We start from the raw sequence: 23910 nt of genomic DNA, 5'->3' as shown, positions 1-23910 counted from the left end.
AGGAGAGTTGAATGGCCTGTAAGTCTCCTCCATCCCACTAGGTGGTCTCCACAAGGAGAAACAGAAGTCTACCCATGCTTTTTAATTAATTAAAAGGCTGGGCAATGTTGACAGTCATTCATTTAAGTTGGTGAGATAATCTTGATATAGCACCAACATATTCTGCAGTACTTCAAGATGTGCATTGGTTCATTATTGAATGTTATGACCTACTTTTTGTATGTTTTCCCCAATTTGTGAACCATAGGGATGAAGGCCCTACTCGCAAGAGCTTACAGACTGTAAGGAAGTATAGACACAGGATACTATACATATATACATAAAGCTACGTGAGTGGTCCACCAGCCATGTTTGTGAATAAACAGGTGCAATGGGGTGTATGGAGGATGCAGAAGGAAGAAGGGGACAGGTTTCCAAGGGGGAATGTAGATCAGGGTAGATGGAGAAGAGTTTAGATTAGAGAATATGGTAGGCCTTCCTAAAATAATGTGTTTCTAGGGAACGCTAAAAGCTGTGGGCGTTGGGAATTAACCTGATTGTCCAGGGTAGCGCAATCCAGAGAACTGGTGCAGCTCGGGAAAAGTCTTGGAGGCGTGAGTGGGAGATCCGGATTAGAGAGGAATGTAATTTAACGGCAGTATACAGAGATGAGGGAGGAGATATAGGAAGGTGCAGTATTGTGGAGAGCCTTATGGATGTGAGTGAGGAGTATAAATTGTATTCTATATTGTACGGGCAACCAGTGCAGTGATTAGCACAGGGTGGAGGCTGCAGTGTAGCAACTGGACAAGAAGATGAGCCTGGATTGGAGAGGGGAAAGTTTTTAGATATATGCTTTACCCATGTACTTACTTCACTAGGTTTGGTGGTGGTGGTGGGGAAGGTGGGGGGTATACTATTTTTCCTTGTGGAGACCTCCAAGATGGTGTAAGGAGACTAATGGTTGATGCAGTGCTACCTGGGAAGAAACATATGTAAACATAAGATGAAAAAATAACTCTACAGGCGGTGCCATAAGACGAAAAAATAACTCTACAGGCGGTGCCATGAGGCTTTTTCCTGCTAGGATACTCAAACACTTTGTTGATCAACCTAACAACGACTATTGATCTGCTAGAGCTGAGCCATGGGTGATATTCTTGGGATGCATTTGTGGGTTATATGGATATTTCACTCTTTTTCGTAATGCGCAGTCTTCTTTATTCCATTGAAGCGTATGATGTCAGTGTGGAGACTCCTTGGATCCTCCTAAATTAAATGAAGAAGAGAGCAAATTAGCGCATCCCCATTAAAACTCATTTATTCCTTCATTATGTATATATTCATGTTTTGTCCCTGACCTTTATATGTTCTTGAAGATTTTCTGCATACATGAAGGCTGTCGCTACCGCTGCTGCTGTTCTCAGCTGAGGTTTGCCAAGGCTTTCCCTTATATTTAGAAGAGCTATTTTCAGTCTCGGTGCCCGGAGGGACATTTGGCCTGCCTCGTAGACTCTCGCTAATGCATTCAGTCTCCTTGCTAGACAAATGATACCAAAGGGAACCCATTGCTAATTCTCAACATTCCTTTTTGGCAATCTGTCTGAATATGTATAATTTTTGTGAGATTTCACAATTTTAAATCAACATGTCAGGCTCACCGTTAATGCTAAATAATACCCTCGCCTCGCGAACAATGACTGTTTGGGTTTAATTATAGTGATGTGATATGACTTTGTATTAGCAGTACCATGACCCCTGATGAGGTTTCTTGTTGCTTGAGGCTGAATAAAAGTACTATTTAGCATATTGGAATTCCAAATGTAAAGGCAAATTGATATTTGTAGAATGTTGCCTCCAGTAACACAGATACTTTGGACCGGTGTTCACTGACGCTGCCCTTGTAGGCTGGAGCGGTCTACGATCGAATGCCAGAGCTTCGTAGACTTGTCGTAACCTACAGCAGTAGATGGCTATTATTATTATTATTTTTTTTTACTCTCTCTCCCCCCCCCCCCCCTTCCCTTTCCCTTTCAATATTTTGGTTCACAGACAATTAAGTCCAAACCATGGTCTGTGGCTTGTCTTTGGGCAATTTAGAGAATGGCACACTCCAGTTGCCCCACGTGAATAAGGTGGGTGGTCATGCTCGATTACCGCTCCATTCACTTCTGTTTGAAGGAAGAACATAGCCAAACGCATTGATCTCGCTCCGTCCCGTAAAAGTTAATGGAGTGGCGGTTGATCATGTGCACATCATGCCATTCAAATAGGACAGCCTAGGTTCTGTAGATCACTAGGGGACCCTGGGGATCGATCATCTCCTATCCCGTGGATCGTTATATCTGTGTTTTAATAGTAAAAAAACTAGACTATGGTTCTCCTTGTGGAGAGGATCAACAAGACAAAGAGTCTAATAGGGCGTGCAATGAACCCTGGGACACAGGTATGCAAATAGGAAGCCACTTTTCTGCAGTAGCAAGAAAGTCACATTTCTAAAAGTTTAGTGCTGGCTGTCTTTCCCTTTTTGCTTGTGCCGTTACCCCCCGTGTAGGAATTATATATTCCCCACTGTGAAGGTTTATGTTTTCGGCTGAGATGACTTTTCCTGCATTCCAATTAATAATTCTATGTTTATTTAAGATTTAATTCTGCTTTAATTGATAAGTTTTTTTGGTTTTGGCAGAACTACAAACATGTGACCGTTTCTGAAAGTGGCCCTTTAAACGATGAAAAGGGGAAACGTTTAGTGCCATGTTTGTCAGTTAAAAAAGGTCCAAATGAAAAAGTTGGGTACGGTTAGGCGGTGCCACTTGGTGACTCACTAATGTATATATGTTCTTGTTTTTCTTTTTAGGTGTATGTGGAATTTGACGATTTAGAATGGGATAAACGAGAATGGGTGAAAGTGTATGAAGATTTTACAGCCTTTTTTGTGGAGTTCCAGCTGGTCTGGGCAAAGAAGAAAGACCCCAGCCAGGCTCAGGGATCAAAGGTCAAGCAAGTCCAGTGGCCTGCCTTGGTAAGAGGGAATTTTTAATTACAATTTTTTTTAATGTCGTCTTCAGTCAAAATATAATTGTCCTTTCCTTTTATCGGCGCATTTTCTGAATGATTGTGGTTTTGCTTTTTTTTTCCACTTTGTTTTTTGCTGTATGCCAGAAGTCACGGGATAGCAGTATGTAAATGGATTATGAAGTGGGGTTACCTCAGGTGACGCTTGGGAATGCCCACACCTGTGTAAATTGTGAGGTTGAACACCAGCCAGGGTGCTCATGGCAAGATGACGTAAATTATCTGAATTTGAACGAGGCGTGATAGCGGGTGCCAGACTGACGTTCCGTTAATGAAGTTGTGCAAGCATTTAGTATTCCTCGATCCACAGCATCGTGTGCACTGGGAATGCACTATAGTAGGCATTACCACCCACAGTGGTCACGACTGGCGGCATCTGGTTAGAATTGTACATGCAAACAGAAGCTGCTCCAGCAGAATTCACATCCGTGTTCAATGCAGTGTGCCCCAGACGTGTACCCCAAAGGTCAATACAGCCTTCCAAAGACCCTTCACCCCAAAGGCCAGTACAGCCTTCCAAAGACCCTCCAGAGAGCCTATGTCAACACTGCAACATCGGACACAGCGCCTCACTTGGGCTCGGGAGGTTTCGTACTAGACCCTAGAGGAATGGCAACATGTGTTTGTGCTTTGATGAGTCACAGTACCAATTGTTTCGGGCTGATGGTAGGTAGGGTTCTAGACCCCATGAAGCCATGGACTACAGTTCTCTCAACAAGGCGCTTGTTTAAGCGGATCAGTAGACCCAAATCAAGTCATTGGCCAATGCCTGCTATGTGTCACTGCTTGTAGCCCTTCATGGAATTCGTGTACCTCCACAATAATGGGGTATTCCAACTGGTTGACGCACCTTGACTTTGGCATGTCAGTGTACTGATGCATACCAGTTGGATGGAGGCCCAAAGGACATTCTTTTGGCCTCCATCCGGTGAATAGACACCTATATGAATATGTTTGACGTATACAGTGGAACTTTTTGGGGTGCATACACCAAGCATACATTGCAAATGCAATGTGAATGCATCCTTAACTTGACAGTCATTATAGAATTGGGAAAACCTTAAACTATTCCAAACCAATAAATTGTAAGGTAGATGAATCTCTATTTCGGTATCCTGCGCTGTACTTACACCTCGGCACCAAACCTAAATATTTGTCTGGTGTGCAGTTGCCCTTTATTCTACCCGCACTACACGCCTCTGCTGGTAACCAGTAACCAACCCAGTGTCTGCTACCTTTTATCTTCTGCTGTTACCTATTTCCCTGTCTCTTAGGCTGCTCTCACACGGGCGTGTTGTTATCTTGCACGACACTTAATGCCAATAGACCATGCATGCACCATATTGGCGTGTGTTGTGAATGCATATACGCCGAGGTACTGCATGGGGATTGGTGGCACACACCCAAAATGCATGTCATTGCGTACTTGCTGCATGCCGGTGCACAAGACTCTAGTAATGGGGCACGTCGGCTCTCACGGTCGTGTGAGCCCGGCCTTATCTTCTTCAACCCTACAGGCCTTATACCATCTCCCATTTGCATTATTAAATAAAGTAATAAATAAAAATGCATATATAAACTCCTATCGCCATGTATTATGCTTCCTTACCCTACGGTCACCATATGCAAATCATCCTCTCTTATGGTATCTGGGTGGGTTTGCAGCCGCCTGACTATCTGACCTAATGATGGAGTCAAGGTCAGCTTCTCCATTGCAGTACATTTTCAGATGATGATACTTTTATTGACTGCAGGCTTTTCATTCATCGCCCCACTTATTTTGTTAGATATGCCTTGGCAGGAGAAAATGATTTTCTTCCTGGCCTTGCAGACTCGCTGAAGTTTATCTTTAGAAGACGCCTTCCAAATGAAAATGGGCCACAGTGACGTTTAAGGAACACTTGGCGTGCGCAAACCGCGGCTGCCGGCCGCCTCTCACAACTTGGCGTGGAGACAGTAGGCATAGCTGTAAGTGTGCCACCAGTATAGAGCGGCATCTCTGCACTTGTGCGGCTGTGTATATGTTATGTTTGTAACCCAAGTATCAGATACTTCCCCTGCCTCATATGGCTCTCCTTACATCCAGCTGCATGGACATGACAAGCCCGTGCCATAAACAGATGGAGTGACTCGTTGCTCATTTCCCTTTAGACCTTTTTACACGGAATCACGCCATACATACGCAATTTAATTGTGTTTGCACTGCCTTCCGAATGCACCCATAGAAAACAATAGGGCTGTATGCGCGTGATATTCTGTAGAGTTTAGCAGGCGATTCAACTTTTTCAGCAGCACAACGATGAAGACGTCCATGGTTGCAATAGAAAGCAACAGAGCTCGCAGCTTATTAATGTTAATAGCGCAAAGTTAAACAAGATCGATCTACTATAAAGGAGATGAAATTGGAAAACTATTGGTATACATTAACTCCAGCCAAGAAAAAAAAAAAGTGTCTTACTTTTGCCAAACATACCCCATGTGGACCATAATGGTAAATGTCTTATTTCCATAGTTGTTGACAGATGATGTGATATACCAAGTGACTCCATAAATATAGGAAGTTTCTTTAAAAAAAAAGCCTTGTTGAGCAATATTGTAAAAAATGGCATCTCGCTATTCCTTTTGGATGTCCGACTGCCAGGACCCTCATGATCCTGAGGGTTAACGAGTCCCGCATTGATTTAGCGGTATTCCCCCTTCAGTTTTCCTTATGATTGCTGGGAGCACCACCGCATCCAGCAGTCATACCACCACCGATCTGAAGCCATATGCAATCAACCTTGGCACCTGGAAATCCCTCTAGGACTATCCTTTTAACGGGGCTTGTAACATGACTGTATGATCCAAAACCAAAATCTTCTCCAGAAGGAAAAGATAACCATGTACAGACGGACTGTTTTGGGGTCTTTTGCCCCTCATCGGTGTTCAGTAGGTTGTTGACTCTACATGGTTATCTTATGCTTCCAGAGAAGACTCTAGCTTTGGCTTTATACAGTATTTCCAGACATTGACTTTCAGGAGTACTACCTCTAATCGGTGGCACCTTAGAGGCATTGTGCCATCTGCATACTAAATTTCCAAGAAGAGCATGCATGACCTCATAAGTCACCTCCTACCTGCTCGGTGCTCTCCTCAAGGAGAATCTACATCTCTCCTGGTCCATTTTTATTTAAGATATGCCTACTTTATGTTAGGAAATAAAGCATCATTATTGTAAATCAAATGCTGCGTATGATATAACATTCCCACAGATAGGAGATGGCATAATGGCTCTGTTACAATATGTAAGCAACAGGCTGCACAACCCCCACTAGACACAGGATAATGGAAAAGTAAGATTCATTGAAACTTGACAAGGAAAGCAGAGATGGAATGGAAATGAGCAACAAGGACAAAATACTAATTGCTGCTTTCTTATTGAGCCCAGTGGTACATTTGTTCATTAGGAGGCTGCCGGTTGGCAGTTCAATTACAGAGCTCCAGTAGTTTGAACATGGAGAGACATTTGCGGTGCTAGGCACACAGCAGGTGTGGGGCTCCAACAGACAGGCTTTATATCGCTTTTTCCCCCATTGCTCCGTTTCTTCAGCAGGGTATTCACTGAATGCACTCGGGAGTTGTTGCTTGCATACCTACTCTTACAATTGGCTTCTAGCGACTAACGAGAGGCTGGCATCTTATGGAGGGTACCGGTGGAAATGTTGCCTATGTGTGCTCCTGACCTTCCTCTATAAAAGTCAAGCATTCTTGTTACTGCTTTCATTAAGAAGTGATGCGATTTATTTTAAACAGTTAACGATTAAAGTTTCTATATATTAGAGTTGTATGTTTTGTTGCCGGACTGGAAAATGTTGGAAAAATCCCTAGAATGTTCAGAGACTTGAGCTTCTTGGGAGACCTCTACCATCCACACTGGATTCTGGCGTTTATCGGTCACAGCAAAAACTACAAAAGCTGTCCCATTAAAGTAGTAACCTTTCTAACGAGCTCTCCTTTCAGCTTGCTATGGTTCTCTGATCTTACTTCATTCATTTTCTTTGGAATGTAGTCCATAACGAAGTTGCATCAAATGACTCCTACCGAATGTCTTCCGTGCATCGACTGTTGGTGGGAAGTTGGCGCATTTCTAGATGCTAGATTGTGGCTGTTGAGTTATGACTGCGACTGAATGTCCATCTATCTGCCATAATATTGTGTAGGCCCTTCGTGCAACTAAAACAGATCTGACCTGTGGAGGCATGGAATCCACGAGAACTCTGAAGGTGTCCTGTCGTATCTGGCACACCAAGTCTTTAGAAGCAGATCTTGTAAGAGGTGAGGTGAGGGGGAGGGGGGGGGGGCCCTTCATAGATTGGGCATGCCTTTTGAACTTGTCGCCAGTTTACCAGTTGTCCTTCCTCCGACCACTTTTGGTAGATGCTAACCACTACTGGGAACACTCCACAAGACCTGTATTGGAGATGCTTTCACACAATCTTCTAGCCATCACAATTTGGCCCTTTTCAAAAGATCCTCACACTTTTTTCTAATTTTCCTTCTTCCAAGACATCAACTGCAAGAACTAATGGCTCATTTCCACGCAATAATTACCGCTCAAAATTCGTCCAAACGAGTGTAAGTGAGCGATCCTCATGACATGTAATTGCAAAACCATCGTGCACTAATCGGTCGCTTGTCGTTTATCGCTGAGTTTCAGCCTGCATAAAAATAGCCGTTGGTTCCTTTGCTTGTCCTCAAGTTTAAATGGCTTTCATTCAGTTGTTCTGTCTTTCAAAGGACTTGAGGGGAGGGGTGATTGTTTGCCCCGCTAAACACAATGACTCCTGTGGCAGAGGACAGTGACTTTTTTTTCTTCACACTCATTAAAAACCTCCCAGTCAGAGATTCCTCACATCAACACACAGCCATCTGAGCAAACAACAAATAGTGTTTACTTAGCTAATGAGGGAAATGGCGAGGATTTCAAACGATTATCTTTATATGTAAACGCTCAACATTTGAAAGCAAGAACGTTGTTGACTTCGTTTCATTTAAACGATAAGTGTTGCGTGTAAATGGGCCTACACTTCACCTCCTGACTAATATATATCCCTCCTTGTCAGATATAAGATAAATCAATGTCATTCACGTCGCCTATCGGTGGTTTTAATGTTAATACTGATCTGTGTGCATGATCCCTAATCTCGTGCAGTGTAAAGAGTACAGATTCAGTAATGAATAAAGGCAGCGTTACTTTTGAGATGATGGACGAGGGAGCAGCTGATTTTTTTTTTAGTTTAGTGCATCACAATTGATGAATTCTTTCTGCTCAGGGACCCCAATCCATTGTGATGGTTAATCTTTAACTGGAGCTGCTCTTACTTCAGCAGTATTGACATCATTCCACTATATATGTGTAATTGTCTAAATGAGCTATTGTCATTAGCATTACACTGGGTGTAGATCACGTCCCATGCTGCTTTGTCTTCATGCTCCATTGGTAATGCCCATTTGTCAAGTGATAATCTGATGTGAGGCCATTACCTGGGAGCTCATGTTTTCCGGGAGCTTGGGAGGGACTCTTTGCAAGCAGCCACTTCTCTCTATTATGCATGTCTAATATTCATGAGCTTTCTACTTTCAAGGGGCTCACAGGAGAGCAGTTAATGTATTTTTATCTCCGACATTTATGGCATATCCACTGGAAATCTGATGAATGCGGGTCCCTGTTCTAGGACCCCCGTATGCACCAAGACTCTGAGGGGCGGTTGGGTTTACAGCTGAGCACCCTATGCTGCGCGGTTTCTGTGACGCCCATAGAAGTGACGGGGAATTGCATAAAGTGTATACACAGTGAGCTAGGCCATTTCTACATCTCACAAGTTACAGAAACAGCGTGGCCAGCATGTCCCATTTAATCATTTCAACAGATTACTAAGGGACTTTGAAGTCTTTAGCTAAATTTAAAGCTGTGAATTTTGGGAGCTAATGATGATTGTCTGAAGTAGAGCATTCCAGAAAACTGGTGCAGCACAAGAAATGTATTTGAGATGGGAGTGAGAAGTTCAGAATATGGAGGATGTAAAGGTACCGTCACATGGACCGATAGTTGCCCGAATCATTGCTCAAATGAGCAATTTCGGGTGACTGTTGGTGCTTGTACGCATGGCTCCAGATAGGGCACTGAAGGAGAAGTCGCTCAATTATCGCTAGTCGTTCTATTTCAGCTCACTGAAAAGGAACAACTACCGAGCGGCTTCTCGCTACCTAAACAAGGGATCACTCAATGTTTGAGTGCTGCTTACAGTGAATGGAGGAGGGCAGGCTGGAATGATCCCTGGCAGACTCCGTTCACTTAAACAACGATCGCTCTTCTGTAAGGGCTCCTGCACACTTGCGTTTTTCTTGCGCATTTTTTTCACGCGGTTGTCAATGGGACTTTCTAATGTTAAAAACCCATCGCAAGGTGGTGCTTTGCAATTTTTGTGCAATGCGTTTTTAGCATTAGAAAGTCCCATTGACAATCGCGTAAGAAAAACGCAAGTGTGCAGGAGCTCTAAGAGGAGCGATATTTGCTGGTATGACTGTTTGGTGCTTATACGCCCAATACTCATCCGGTATACAGAGGCCTTTTAGTCTTGGATCCTTGGTAGAATGTAGAGCACGGGTAGGGTGGTAGATAGAGGTGGAGGAGGAGGGCGGTGCAGCACTGAGGAGAGCTTTACGGATGACTGTGGTAGTTTATTATGTACTTGCCTATTTCTCTAGTGTTTTAACATGCCTACACAAGTGCACAAACATGTCACAACTTTCTTCCATACACACGATGTGTAACCTTGTAACACTTGATAGAATTTGGGAATCATGTGTACGTTTGCTGAAAGAATTAATTTTAAGAACAATCGAAGACCGCATTAAGAGACCAAAGAATTGAAGCAAATCTATTTGCTGTTCATCATTGAGGGTATAAAAGAAAAACTACCACTTATCTATTCGTCCATGGGAGGCATATTCGGGTTGTATCGCCCTGTATTCTCTGAGATGATCTTCCACAAGGTCTCAAAATGACAACCCCTTTTATAATGAAGCTGATGGCAGATTTTGCTTTAGAAATCCTCGATCTGCTGTTATCGCCATGGGAAGCTGCAGCTGGTCATTTTAGTTCCACTGCGGTGGAAGTGTAGCATTGCATCCCCCTCATCCAAAGCCATGGCTGTCCATGGACTGGGTCACCCATACATGGCCCCTTCTTTCTCAATCGTTGATTGTGGTTTTCTTCTGCCCTAGAGGTGAAGTTGGGATATACATGTATCTTGAGTTTTAGCCCTTGCTCACATTTGCACTTTTTGATTTCTGTTTTTGTGTCCTGGTTTTTATATAGGGGTAGTGCCAAATCCATCACATGATTGACATGGACTAGAATGGGGTCCGTTGTTTTACCTTAATAATTAAAGATAAAACAAAAGAAGCGAGGTTTTGGTTTTGTTGCAGTTTTTCTTTTCTCGTTTGCTGCTCTGAGGTGATGCGGCTTCCCAAGATACAAAAGTGCGGCCGCGTGCGAAGGACGGTTTTTTTGCAACGCCGCTCTTGTGTTGTAAATAAAAAGGTGCTGCACTACAGTAGGAAATGGCCTTGTAATAGTGCAATAATGATGCCGCAAGAGAAGGACCTTGGCTTGTATTATGGGTTGGGAGAAAAGTGGGCTTTTTACGGATTTGGTTACTTTGGAAACTGGCATTGCGTATTTTGAGCTCTATCCACAGTGGAATCATACGAATAAGACATAGCGGGACCAAATAATGGACAGCCGAGGAGCTTATTCTGGGAAAGACTATGAGAAATGAGCTTCAAGGAATGGTATATTTTGGTTTTATGGCCTAATTGGCTTCTTGAATCCCTCGGTTTGCTTAACAATTACTACGGACTTATTTTGTTTTGATGTTTTTATAAACCATTTTCTCATAGGGACTCTAAAATGGTTGCGTTTGCTCTTGTTGTGGTCCTACTGGCTCTTAAAGTCTACATTATTATATGGTATGATTTCATGGTTCACATGGTTTTTCAAATGGGAGGGGGAGGTGTCTGAAAAGGTATTATATAAAAGTTGAATTCATATCTGCTTTAGAACCTTGAGGTATTCCAGCCTGAATAGAATCGCCTATCCACTGAGAAATGCTTCGGGCCAGAAAATACCCCTTTTAATGACTTGTTGCATTTATGAGTCTGCTCTTAATTGTATGCTTGGTGTAAGGCTGGGGACACACTTTCCATGTTTGCAACCTGGGCACAACCTGTGTCAGACAGCACACGGGCAAATGTCCATCCAAGTGCTGCCCGGGTTACACAGTGTATTGACATGCATTAGCTGTCCTATTTGCCATTCATGTTATGGGCAGCAATAGAAAAATGAGTTTTCCTGCATGAAAAAATGTCAATCGGCATAGCCCCATAGGCTACAGTGGGGCCATGTGCTGCCCGAGGATTAACATGGACCGTACATGGACCCCCAATGCCCTGGTGTGTCGGAGTCCTAACTGAGTTGACTTCTTTGAGCCCAGCAGTGTATTTCCAGGAATTTACTGAAGTGGTTGCTGCTTGTTTGTAGGGTTGTCTGTTTATGTACGGAGTTATCCCCCCCCCCTCCCTTCTCCGAAATAAGTCTATACTAGCTTGAAAAGGACACGAGTCCAAAGCATGGCTATCATGTCTGAATTCTTATTGGACTGCATACCATATTTTTTCCCCTTCATGAATGAACCACTTATTTGAAATAAAGAAGCTGTTTCTAAGTGCATGTATAAAGTCTGTGGTGCAGCTTATTTCTGATCGAACCCCTGAGGCAGTAAGGGTTTAATAGGCTGCACACAGCATTTACCTTATCCTCCTAGTACCAGTGTGGCCTTGAAATAAAACCGACTTCTATGAGCCCGTCTTCACCCTTCAAGAACAGCTGATCACGGCCGAAGGGACACAGGACTCAGCGGAGAGGCTTCTGCTGCTTTATTTCAGTTATCATTCGGGGTCTCGGCTCCTGGACCCTCACCAAGCAAAACTTCTGACCTGTCATTTTAACATGTCAAAAGTTTTAGGAAAGGTTTAGTTCTTCTTTAAGGCCTTAGCTAGTCACGGGAAGAGACATTGAGCTCTTGACTGTTTGAACATTGAAGCTTAATAGGTTTTATGAGGATTTTTTTTTTTTTTTACTATAAAACATATTAAAGGGTCCATATATATCCATCGGAGGTTCTGTTCAGAGCTTCTGGTGGAAAATGCCAGATGAAATAGCGCAGCGTGCTGGTGAAATGTCAAGTGGAAGGCCAGAAGTCGGTGGAGTCCGTTCAGTTCTATTTAGCTCTGGCATGTGCCAGATCCAGCAGTTAGGGTATTTGTGGTGTTTTGGCTCTGAAGACTGAAAATTTCCGCCCTCACAAAAGTATCAAATGACCTGATGACTGCAAGTCTAGAGGCTACTACTCCCTACTAATCCTCCTTGACCTCTCTGCTACATTTGACACTGTCAACCATGACCTCCTTCTCACTATGCTCCGCTCTATTGGTCTTAAGGACACTGCTCTCTCCTGGTTCTCCTCCTACCTCTCTGATCGCTCTTTCAGCATCTCCTTCGCTGGCTCTCTATCTCCTCTCCACTTACTTTTGCTGTCAGGGTCCCCCAGGGCTTCGTCCTTGGTCCCTTTCTCTTCTCTAGCTACACAGCCCCAATTGGACAAACCATCCTCAAATTCAGCCTCCAATACCATCTCTACGCTGATACCCAACTATACACCTCCTCCCGTGACATCTCTGAACCATTCCTCCAAAATATCACCGACTGTCTGTCCGTTGTTTCTAATACTATGTCCACCATTTTTCTCAAACTTAACCTCTCTTAAACTGACCTTCTCGTAATTTCGCCTTCCAACCGACCTCCCTTCAACATTTTCATTCCAGTGTCTGGCACCATCAGAACCTCCAGACAACATGCCCCCGCTGCCTTGGGATCACACTGGACTCTGACCTCTCCTTTACCCCACACATCCAATCTCTGGCCTGAACACGCCACCTGCACATTGCTAAAATGTGGCCTTTCCTCACCACTGACACGCTAAAGACACTCGTCATCGCCCTCATCCACTCCCGACTCAACTACTGCAACTCGCTATTCATTGACCTTCCCTGCACCAGACTCTCCCCTCTCCAATCCATATTAAATGCAGCAGCTAGGCTCATTTTTCTATCCAGTCGTTTCTCAGATGCTCCCGCACTATGCCAGTCACTGCATTGGCCTCCCATCCACTACAGAACTAAATTTAAACTCCTCACCCTCAACCACAAAGCTCTACATGGCGCCGCACCACCATACATTGCTTCCCTCCTGTCTGTACACCACCCAGCCCGCACACTCCGATCCACTGCCACGTTCAGACTAAACACCCCTCTAATAAGAACCTCACATGCTCGCCTACAGGACTTCACCATAGCCTCACCCATTCTCTGGACCGCTCTACCCCAAGGCATCTGGACAATTCCCGATGCACATAACTTCAGATGTGCCTTAAAAACGCACCTCTTTAGGGAGGCATACCAAATCTCCTGACCTAATTCCCCTGCCCCTCCCTGTGGCTCCCTACACCTTCCACTCTGCTTACCTTAATTACTGATTTCCATGTGTAATTTCCGTACTGCCTGTGTTCTCCCAATGCTTTATCTCCCGTCCCCCCCTTTGTACATCCTGGGTACTGGTGTATCTTGACACCACCACAGTAATGGGTGGAGACATGGACTAGCCTGCCAGAGCTAGAGGGAATGCCCACAACTCCGGATTGGCTGGGGGTACACGCACACACACTTGCATCGGAGGCTGCTGCTGTAAGTGTGCCGCTGGCATTTCCCTGTTGCTGATGTGAGTGTTTGGAGGCTGCTGTCCCGCGGCCTCTCCCGATGCACACCTGCAACCAGAATCTGCAGCTGTAAGTGTGCCGCTGGCATCTCCCTACTGCTGCTGATGTGAGTGTTGGGAGCCTGCTGTCTGGCGGGCTCTCCCAGTTTTCGACCCCTGCTGCTGTCAGCTGCCCTGGCAGTTCTGCTCTGGCGGGCTCGCATCTCCGCTAGCAGGGGCCTCCCCTCTGTCACAGTCCCCGGTGTGGGGTGGGGAGGGTTTGTCAGGTGTGTGCGCACGGCCTCCCCTGTGCACCTTCCGGCTGCAAGTGCTACGATGCATCCATCTAAGCACTTCACCCCGGATCACTGCCACCCCTCCTGCTGCTGGTTTGTTCTGTCTGGCAGACGCTCAGTGTCGCTGTCCGCCTCGCAGCCCCGAGTCACTACTGGGATACACAGTGTCCTGCTCGCTCCCCTGCCCGTCACTCCTGTATCTAGTCAGCCAATCCGAAGCTAGAGGAGTGACGGGCGTTCACTCCTGGTGACACCTGTTAGACTCCTAGCTTCCGGTGGCGTCAAGATACACCAGTACCTACCTCCTGTATCACCCCCGTTTGTTTCACACTGATTGTATATCACATGTAATTGTTGTATTGTCTGTGTTCTCCTATGCTTGAAAGCGCTGCAGAATAATTACCAGGATCGCTGGCGCAGATGTGAATGGGGGCAAAGTTGTTAATATTTCCATTGCTGACGACCTGTGAAGAAGCAGTTGTATAATTTCCCCCTGTGTCAGAAAGCTATGCCTGTAATAAGCAATCTCATGTAGTTTATCCACTTGGTTAATAATTGACTGGGGCCATCTGTTGCGCACACTGTTCTCATCAGAGCTGTCATGTCATTGATTCTGAAGATAGATTTCACGTGAAAATGAAATTTTAGGTCAACATTAAAAAATAAATTATTTCTGTCAGCAAATAGTATTAGCACTTCCAGGAAAGCAAAACATGGCAATATGGTGGCCACGTGATATCCTAATTTCTGGTTTCCAGAAGGCGAAGGATTGATATATATACTGCATGAGTATTTTTAAATTTTTTTTTTTTTAAAGACTTCTCAACACCAATATATACTCATCAGTATAAAATGAATGTATCATCTCACACAAACGCTTTTCATAATCAGAGTGGTCACGTCCATCGTGCCTAAGAGGTGCTGTTGAAGGGGTATGGGCACCTTTAGCGAGTATCCACCTATAATAGCTGTTGGCCAAACACTTTTTGGCCGATATCCTCAAACATATGAATTTGTTTTATGTGGGCACGATGGAGAAGGCCATAGTGGGATGGCTCTATTGTGGCCGCTTATCTATAAAGGGGGGGGCAAAAAGGATCGAGCATTGAAATTTTTGGTTGGAGAAAATTTAGAAGGCTTCCATACACGTACTAGGATTGTATGGTCTTGCCAAAATGGGCTGGATCCGATGACCATTATCGAATTTATACAGGGGTCTTAAAATAGACAGTAGCTTGAGGTTGGCGAATGACTGACTGACCATGTGGTACATTGACAGCCTTCCAGAGCTGTTTTCTGTGCCACTTAACCCCTTCAGTGGCAGGTTTATTATTACCATGTCAGCGCAGCAAGTCCCGGAGATTTTCCTGAGGTAATTCGAAGTAGCAAACGTGTAAAGTGGCACAATAACTGTGTCCTGGCCAGCATTTTAGCACTAGAGCTGTCCACGGAAATCTTCAGTTTTTAAACTGCATTGTAAGTGCAGCAAGCCCCGGAGATTTTCCAGGCGTGCCACTAAAGGGGATTATAGAGGGGGAACCTCCATTCTGATGTCTACATGTCCTAATAGGGCAAATAAAAAGGAATATGTATGTGATAATGCACATCCATTACCTGCAAGCACAGTGGATTAATACGTATGGGTGGGATGTGTACTCCTTGTCTAGCAATGTTGGAATGGGGTGTGTTTAATGGTCTATCGATGCTTTAGTGACCAAGTATTCTCTTCACATGTGGTATTGGGTGACATAGATGTCCTAAAATGTATTGCACATCACCAGGCCTATTATATATATATATATATAAATAAAATAAATGTACATTGCATTCTGGTATTATGTATCGGTGGTACAATACATTTGTAACTTTGCATGTTTGCTTATTTTCGGTATTGTTAGAGTTCGACTATTATCTAAGATACGGGAAGATCTCCGTGCCAAATCAGTTTGCATCAGCCTGCGAGGGGAAATGAATAATGTATAAGCTGAAACACTCCTTTTCCAGGCACTTGCTTAATTATTAAAGGGCACACTTTTCCTACACTGTTCTTAACACACTGGCTCTGCAAGCTCTCGGTGCCAGTTCCTGCGGTCTCGCCTCTGGAAGTTGAACCATTGTTACCAGTATAGTCTGGACGGACCCTCTCAGGCTGGCAGGGGCTGTGGAAATGAGTGGTAGGTCTAGGTAAGTGCACATGGAGTGAGTCTATGTATGTGGGGCTTTCCAGGCTGGGACTGTGAGGTTAAATGCTGAAAATGTATGTTTCTGTAAATTAAAGGAGTTGTGCCAGAACTACAAGTTATCCCCTATCTACAGATCAGTAGGGGTCCAACTGCTTGGGGTGCCAGCACTTCCCGAAGTGTGGGCTCCCATTCCATTCACTCCATAGGGACCGCCGGACGTAACAAAGTTTGGGCATTGGGATGAGAATATCTTTAATGATTGGCCTAGGAACAGATAATGAATTGTGTGCCGACATGAAAGGGTTATCCTGTTGCCGGACTATTTTTTTTAAAGTATCGATGCAAGAGTGTTAAAGTAACAAAAGTAGCTATACTTACCGGTCCTCTGTTCGGGGGGTCCACCGCTGCAGTCCCGCGGGCCTCCCGGCATTTGTTTAGGTATGGCTGCCACTTGACTGCTGCTGTCAATTGGAGGCCAAAGCGGGTCACAAGCCGTACCCCTGCCATAGTCTCTCATACTGGGAGTCATGATGCCTGAAGAATGGCAGCGTTTGATTGGCTGCAATGGTCAGGTGTTACTTGTTCCTAAACAAACCCCAGGAGGACCGAGGGGCTGCAGCGCTGGATAGCCGGGGAAGAGAATGGGTGAGCATGGCTGCTTTTGTTGTTTTAACACATTTTGCAGCGATACAAAAAAAAAATCATCTGGCAATGAATTAAAATTGCAGTTAAGTTATTAAAAGGGCTTCGAGCACCCAAAATACTAGAACTTGGCAAAAGGAGATCTTCTGGCAAAAGGAGATCTTGAGGTATTAATGCCCATGTGCAGAGGTGGGAGATAATAATATGTATATAACATGATGTGCATATCTGCTCTTCCAATGTATAGCCCATAAAGGGCTATACCACCATAGGTAGTGGAGGGGTTGGGGTTATCATCCCATTTCCCCTGCGCTCTTTCCTGTCTAGACATAAAACAATCCTTTTGAAATACTATTTTTTTGCTATCTTCTAAGTTCTGTTAGGTGGAGATGAAACTGTATCTGCCTGCCAGGAGCAGGAGGGTCACTTAAATACTTGGGGTGAGAACATGGAAATTGTGAAGTAGTTTAAGAGCTTTTGTAATGGTTGTTTAAACATACTTCAACAAGCAGCGGCCTGCCTAGACTATTGCTTTCCATAACGGTATTAAGTCACTCATATTCCGTGAGAATCTCGACTTGTTGCTTTTGAACTTCCTACAGACGGAATAGCTGAGCAGGTCGGAGCGCCAGAGCTTTTACATGGTAATGGGGCCTTACACCTAGCTGCTCTTCAGATGACGCATGTTGATGCATATTATGGTTGTCATCAGGTAAATGTGCTCTTGTGGTCCTACTAGTCAAGTCTATGGGCTCATGGGAAAATAAACCGTCACTTTATTGGCGGGTGTTCAACTTCTGGGACCTTCACTGATGCAACAGTGCTGATTAAACAATGGATCCCTTAGGTCTCATGTCCACGGGGAAAATCAGACCCGCCGCAGATTCTTCATGCAGAATCCCGCAGCGGATCCCTCCTTTTCCACGGACATGAGGCTAAAAAGCAAGCATTACTTACCTGTCCGAACGCTGCGGATCTGCCCTCCGTTGCGGCCAGATCTTCTTCTTTCTTCGGCTCGGCGGATGTGCTTGGCACGCTGGCAGCGTGCTGCGGACATGCGCCGTGCACTCCATCTTTTTTTTTTTAAACTCCTGCTCTCCCGTGCTACCGCGCCGGAGAGGAGGAATTCAGCTGTGGGTGTGACGCGGATCCGGACGGCTTCCATAGGCTTCAATAGAAGCCTGCGGGAGCCGTCCCCGCGGGAGACCCGCACTAAAATGGAGCATGCTGCGGGTATTTTCCCGCACACGCAATCCGCACCTCAAGGGAAAATGACATCCGCAGGTATTTTATTACCTGCGGGTGTCCAATGCATCCTTATGGGGCGCGGATCACGCGTGCGGGTGACCCGCTGCGGATCTGTCCCTGTGGACATGAGGCCTTACTGTTTCCATGATTTAGCACTGCGGTCTCTACGTTTTTATGACCGCTGCCCAGGGATCAGCCTTGCACCCATCATAAAGTGATGCATAAAATGACTATTGGTAGAAACACTTCTATATGCCAAAGCTACTAATAAATATATATATATTTATATAGTGTGTTCTCAAAATTGTCACTTTCAAGAATTGTAGGTCATAAATTCACCTTTAGGCCACTCTGACACGGGCGTTTGTGAAAACGTTACGTTTTTCAGTATGTTTTTCATTTTTAACGTACCCCATCATTGCAGTGAGTGATGCGCATTGATAAGCGCTGCAGTGCACTAAAATAGAACGGGCCGCGTTCACTTTGGCATGCGTTAGAAACGCGACAATACAAGGCTTGTCAGAGAAGCCCTATTGTAATCAGTGGAGGCTCAGCGCAATGGAGGCGTTTCAAACACCCGCTAAATGCTGTAAAAAACAGTCTGTGTGGGGACGGCCTTACTGTTTGCTGCCTGCAGATCTAGTGATGCCAACTGCTCCGCACGTCCGACCTTCATGCACCGCAGATGAGAATGTTTGTGACCTAAGATCTCACTCAATACAACCTGGAATCCACAAGAAAGAGTCCAGTAAAACCTCCCAGTATAACATCCTGGGTGCATTAGATGAACAGATTTATTCTTTCATCATGCGACGACTTGACTGTAAATGTATCTCAAACAATGCTTGAGAAAGACGAACGGTCGAAATGTCGCATGATGAAAGAACCAAGATGTTTTTTTACTGCACGCTGGATGGAAGGTCTTCTTCCCTTCCGACACTCTGTTCTGTCATTACTTTTCTGGATACCTCATTGCATTAGCCAAAGGAGGGATAATATTCAGTCACTTCTCCCTATGTATTTCCAGCTGGCCAAGAGGGCATTGTGATGGCTGGTATACTAGATTTACCTATAATGGGACATTCAGTAGTCTTTGGCATGTGCTTTGTTTCAGACCCTCACTTGGCACATATTATAGCATATGTATATATTGCAACATGCTTGACCATTTATCATCCATTGACTTGGAAACGGAGAGTGATTGCACTTGCTTGTTCACTTCTCCATTAGGTATGTGAGCCAGACACTCCCATTCTCAGGATCTTTTAGGGTTAATGCAGCCAAACTTAAGTTATAAAGTCTTACCGGTAGTTATTGTAAACTCCTTTTTAACCATTTCCCATCCACTATCTGACATCTTAAGACATGATTTAAGGCTGTACAGCTCTGATGTTGGAAGATGTCTGTCGGGGTTCCCTTACTGTTATATTGCCAGCCTCTCTGCTGTCAGAGCCTATCCAACGTGTCACCTGATGCAGTACTGGCTTTAAGCCGCCTGCAGACGAGCGGGTCGGATCCGGCAGCGAGAATTCTCGCTGCGCGATCCGACCCGAGAGCCTGCAGGGACGAGCGCGTACTCACCCGCGCCTGGCGGCCCCGGCTCTTTCATGTGCCGGCTGCCGCGCAGCCGGCGCATGCGCAGACCGGAGCCGGCGGCCGGGTGAGTGCGTGCCCCGCAGAAAATTAGAACATGCCGCGGTTTGTTTGCCGCGCGAGATTTCGCGCGGCCAAACCGCGGCCGTCTGCATAGGAGTGCGTATTTTAATGCACTCCTATGCAAACTTTCAGCTGCGGAAATCCCGCGGGAAATCCCGCGGCGGGATTTCCGCTCGTCTGCAGGCGGCCTTAGCCAGCAGAAAAAGAGTAGGCCCCCTAGGAAAACCAGGATACAAATTGAATTGGAAAGGGTTAAAGGGTTTCTGTCATCCAATTCATTGCTGGCTGAACACAGGTAGCATGAACCTGCGATAAGTATACTAGGTGCCTCAATGGGTGTTTTAAGGCTCACTCACATGGGCGCATGTGTCCCTTGTATTATGCGCATATTTTTCATATGCGTAAAATACACAACAAATACACGTACGAACGTCAAACATCACAACCTTCTTGAATTACAACATGCATGAGGGTAACAGGCATCTGGTTCGGGCAGATTGATCCTGATGACACAATCCCTTTAAGTAATCTTGTGACATCACAGCTGTCCTAAACTAGACAGATGCCCTTTAAGGCATACCTTCTACACAGCACTAAACGTCATGCTTGTGAACACCCTCTTGGCATTGGCACAACACTATAGTTGACTCTATGAAACCATTTAGATTGCTACTATATATCTCTTCCCGGATACCGTTTCTTTAATAGCTCGTCCACCCATGAATACAATGTTCTACAGTTTTATCTCTTTTCCTCCCCCCAGTCTTCCTTCAGATGGTGGTAGAATTTGTAGCAGCCTTTAAAGCTTTCCATTCCACATGCTGCAAAGTAATCATCGGCCTTGTTCTGAATCAACAAATCAGTTTGACACATTCTGGATGATGTGGCTTCAGCGAAGCTCTGAGGTCATTATCCAAACCGAGAAATCCTGCCCAGACAGCTCTGCCCTTGTGTGAATCATGCTGCTTCCCCCAGCCAAGATTTTCAGAATCTGAAGTCTGGGAGGCCAAGGCTCTGCAGTTTCGACATCTCGGTGCAGTGGAAGCAGCATGGTGTTCAGTGCTGTGTAAACAGACTACTGCTGCTATTGTATTTACTTAGGCTGAACCAGTCAATCTTCATGTCACTTTATTAAACAAACAGGATTCTGGAGGCTGTTTTTGTTTAATATTTATCGGAGATGTGTAAGCGCTGCCACGGGTTTTTCTTATTTTGAAACAATACTGATAGAACCACAACATTAAAGTGATGGTTAAAGGGGTCATCGGGGTTTAAATACTAAAAAGACAATAATAGAGAACCCCTGCAAATGTGATGATGATTGAAAATGAAGACTACTCTCCTATTGCCTGCCCTCCTGATCTGATGGGACGCTCCAGCGGTTTACAAGCATGTGGTCACGTACTGCTAGCATCACTGCTCACCGATGGAAGCCATGGTGCTAGGAGTTTGGCGCATGACCACTGCGGCCACAGACTAGCTGCAGGAGGTACTAGTAGTATGGAATATCACGGCAGCGGCGTCCGCACGGATCTCTCCACGGTCTGGTTCACTGTACTGCGCACGGTCCTCGCGGTTCGCCATTGGATATGTGCAGTACAGTTTTCTTCTGCTTTCCTGCGGGATCCACGTCCGTGTCAGCTGTGGACGCGCCACAGAGCGTCCATCTTCCATTGACTTCAATAGAAGCTGTCAGTCCGGGATCCGCACTGACGTGGAGCATGCTGGGATTTGTTTTCCAGACCAAAAGGTCCGCAAAACAAATCCGCATGCTTAACTCTTTCCAATCAATTGTCTGACATCTGAAGGCATTCTGATTGAAGGCTGTACAGCTCCGATGTCGGAAGACATCCAGCAGGGTATTCTTACTGTATATTACTGGCCGCTCTGTTGTTGGAGGCCTCTCCAGCATGTACCATACCACAGGACTGGCTCTAGCCAGCAGACGGCGCCATTTTATAATGGCAGAAAGAGAAAGCCCCCTAGGAAACCCTGAATCCAAAATTGGATTGCAAAGGGTTAAATTAATTTGCAGGCAGCTTGATTTGTGTATCTCCCGCGCAAGTTCCTCAAATCAAACCCGTCCGTGGAAATGAGGCCTAAAAGGACCCATAGAGTGCATTCCCATATAACAGAAACTGCATGCACCTTTTATTAGCAAGATCGTCTTCCATTGGCTGCAACGTTTCGGTGGTTTCTGTTACTCTTACAGTCCCTTGACAATAAGATGATCACAAAGAACCCCCAGCGATTAGCTGCATTCTTTAAGGAAACCTGGTAGGAAATTTTCAGTTTCCCTACAGCACCTCCACAGGAGAAATGTAAGCACTACACAGTGACTATTTAAATCAGTAGGTTGTTGCTCCTCTAGCATTAGACACGCTTTGTAACCGATGTCCACTGTTGCTGAGAGATTAGGATCCTGAACAGGAGACCCCCCCCATCCTTCTATTAGGTCAAAATTCCCTAATGGGGTATATAAAAATGGATTACCTAGACTGGACAACTAACGGCTCATCCAATAGTTGTCAGAATGTTGTTTGAACTCTATATTGACCCCCTGAATACATGTATGTCAATGACCAGATGTTTTCTAGTTATGGACAGGCATGTTGCTGATTTTTGTGTTCGTTGTCATCTTGTTTTGACAGATTTCACTTGATCTATAGCATTAAATTCCAAGGTAGAACATAAAGGGATTGACCAGGGTTGTGTTTCCGTGTTAGTACCTATAGTAGTACAGAGGTCTCTGTTGCTTTAAAGGCTAATTGCCTGTACTGAAGGACATAGAACAGGGTCATGCATTGACTGTCTGTGCCGCATTCGCACTGCACAGTGAGAATACCAATCACAACGGATTGATGAAACCGGCTTACAGAATGCAATTTCCATTTCTAATGTTCACAGCTCATGTATTGTAAAGTCTGGTGCGTCAGGGGGTGAATGATGTTAGTCAGACACTCCATTATGCTCCTGGAGGACAATAAGCATTGTTTACTGTCAACTTTATAAGCTTTGCCCTAGTGCTAGCAAATGTAGTGATAACGATGAAACCCGGCATAGTTTTACTGATCTCCGTTCTATGTTGCATAGAAGCTGTCTTATGAAGCCTATGGAGTTACATCCGTGGATGGACATTTGATATACCCAACATGACAATGTCGCTGCAGTAATTAGAGCATACCTAACTTTTCAGGTCCCTTTCCAGAATAAGTAGTTGTATATGTGTACATGATAAATGGCACACTTTCTGGCTGCTATGATTTTATACCTAATTTTTCACCAGTTTTCCCCTTTGCAGACTCTATTTCCAATTCTCAGTTTTCCCTGAGCCGGTGGGTGGAGACTAGCTGCTATTATCCTCCCCTGTCTCTTCTTAGCATACCCTTAGAAGAGAAGCACGGAAGACATTTAGAGTGGTACTCAGCAGATGTTAATGTTAATTCAGCACTTGGGGTGAAAAAGATTTACTAGAAGCCGTCTCCACATCTGTGTGTGGCTGTCTTCCTCCAGCAGCTCCTTCCTTCCTCCCTCTCCATAGACTTCTAAGGGCAGTGTGAGACAATGGTAAGGAAAGATTTTCCCTCTCTTCCTGTTAAGTGTCTGTCTCTGCTGCTGCAGAGGGATTTCACATGACAGCAGGCCGTCATCAGCAAGTTGGAAGGCAGACTCCTAGTAGCCAGCACTTTTCAAGTGATTTTTCAAAAAAAGCATCATTTTGGGGAAATAAAATGATTTTGTATTGGCTATTATAAAGGCACATATTTGTTGAAAAGTTTGTTACTACTTTCGTCTGGCATTGGTCAAGGTTAGTCTTAAAATGGAAAGGCCGCTGGTTTACTTATGGATCTGTCTAATCAACCGTATTTCATTTTGAGAGCTGAATGAGGTGATTGGAGACCAGATGGTAAACTGCTTAAGGGCTTATTCAGACGACCGTATATCAGCCAGGTATTCACGCCCGACTGATATACGG

At 44.9% G+C, this 23910-nt stretch overlaps 1 protein-coding gene across 2 annotated transcripts in view; it reads left to right on the top strand.

Annotated features, from left to right (window-relative positions):
* JMJD1C (jumonji domain containing 1C) overlaps positions 1-23910 on the top strand; it is a 226024-nt gene that overhangs the window by 74990 nt on the left and 127124 nt on the right. For both annotated transcript variants that reach the window (XM_066600820.1, XM_066600821.1), the window contains exon 2: positions 2837-3001. In XM_066600820.1, the coding sequence (XP_066456917.1) occupies positions 2837-3001 (165 nt within the window). The remainder of the gene's footprint in view (positions 1-2836; positions 3002-23910) is intronic.

Source organism: Eleutherodactylus coqui, chromosome 4 (assembly GCF_035609145.1).
Source record: "Eleutherodactylus coqui strain aEleCoq1 chromosome 4, aEleCoq1.hap1, whole genome shotgun sequence".
NCBI classification, from domain to species: Eukaryota; Metazoa; Chordata; class Amphibia; order Anura; family Eleutherodactylidae; genus Eleutherodactylus; species Eleutherodactylus coqui.
This window is presented reverse-complemented; position numbering and strand designations above follow the sequence as displayed.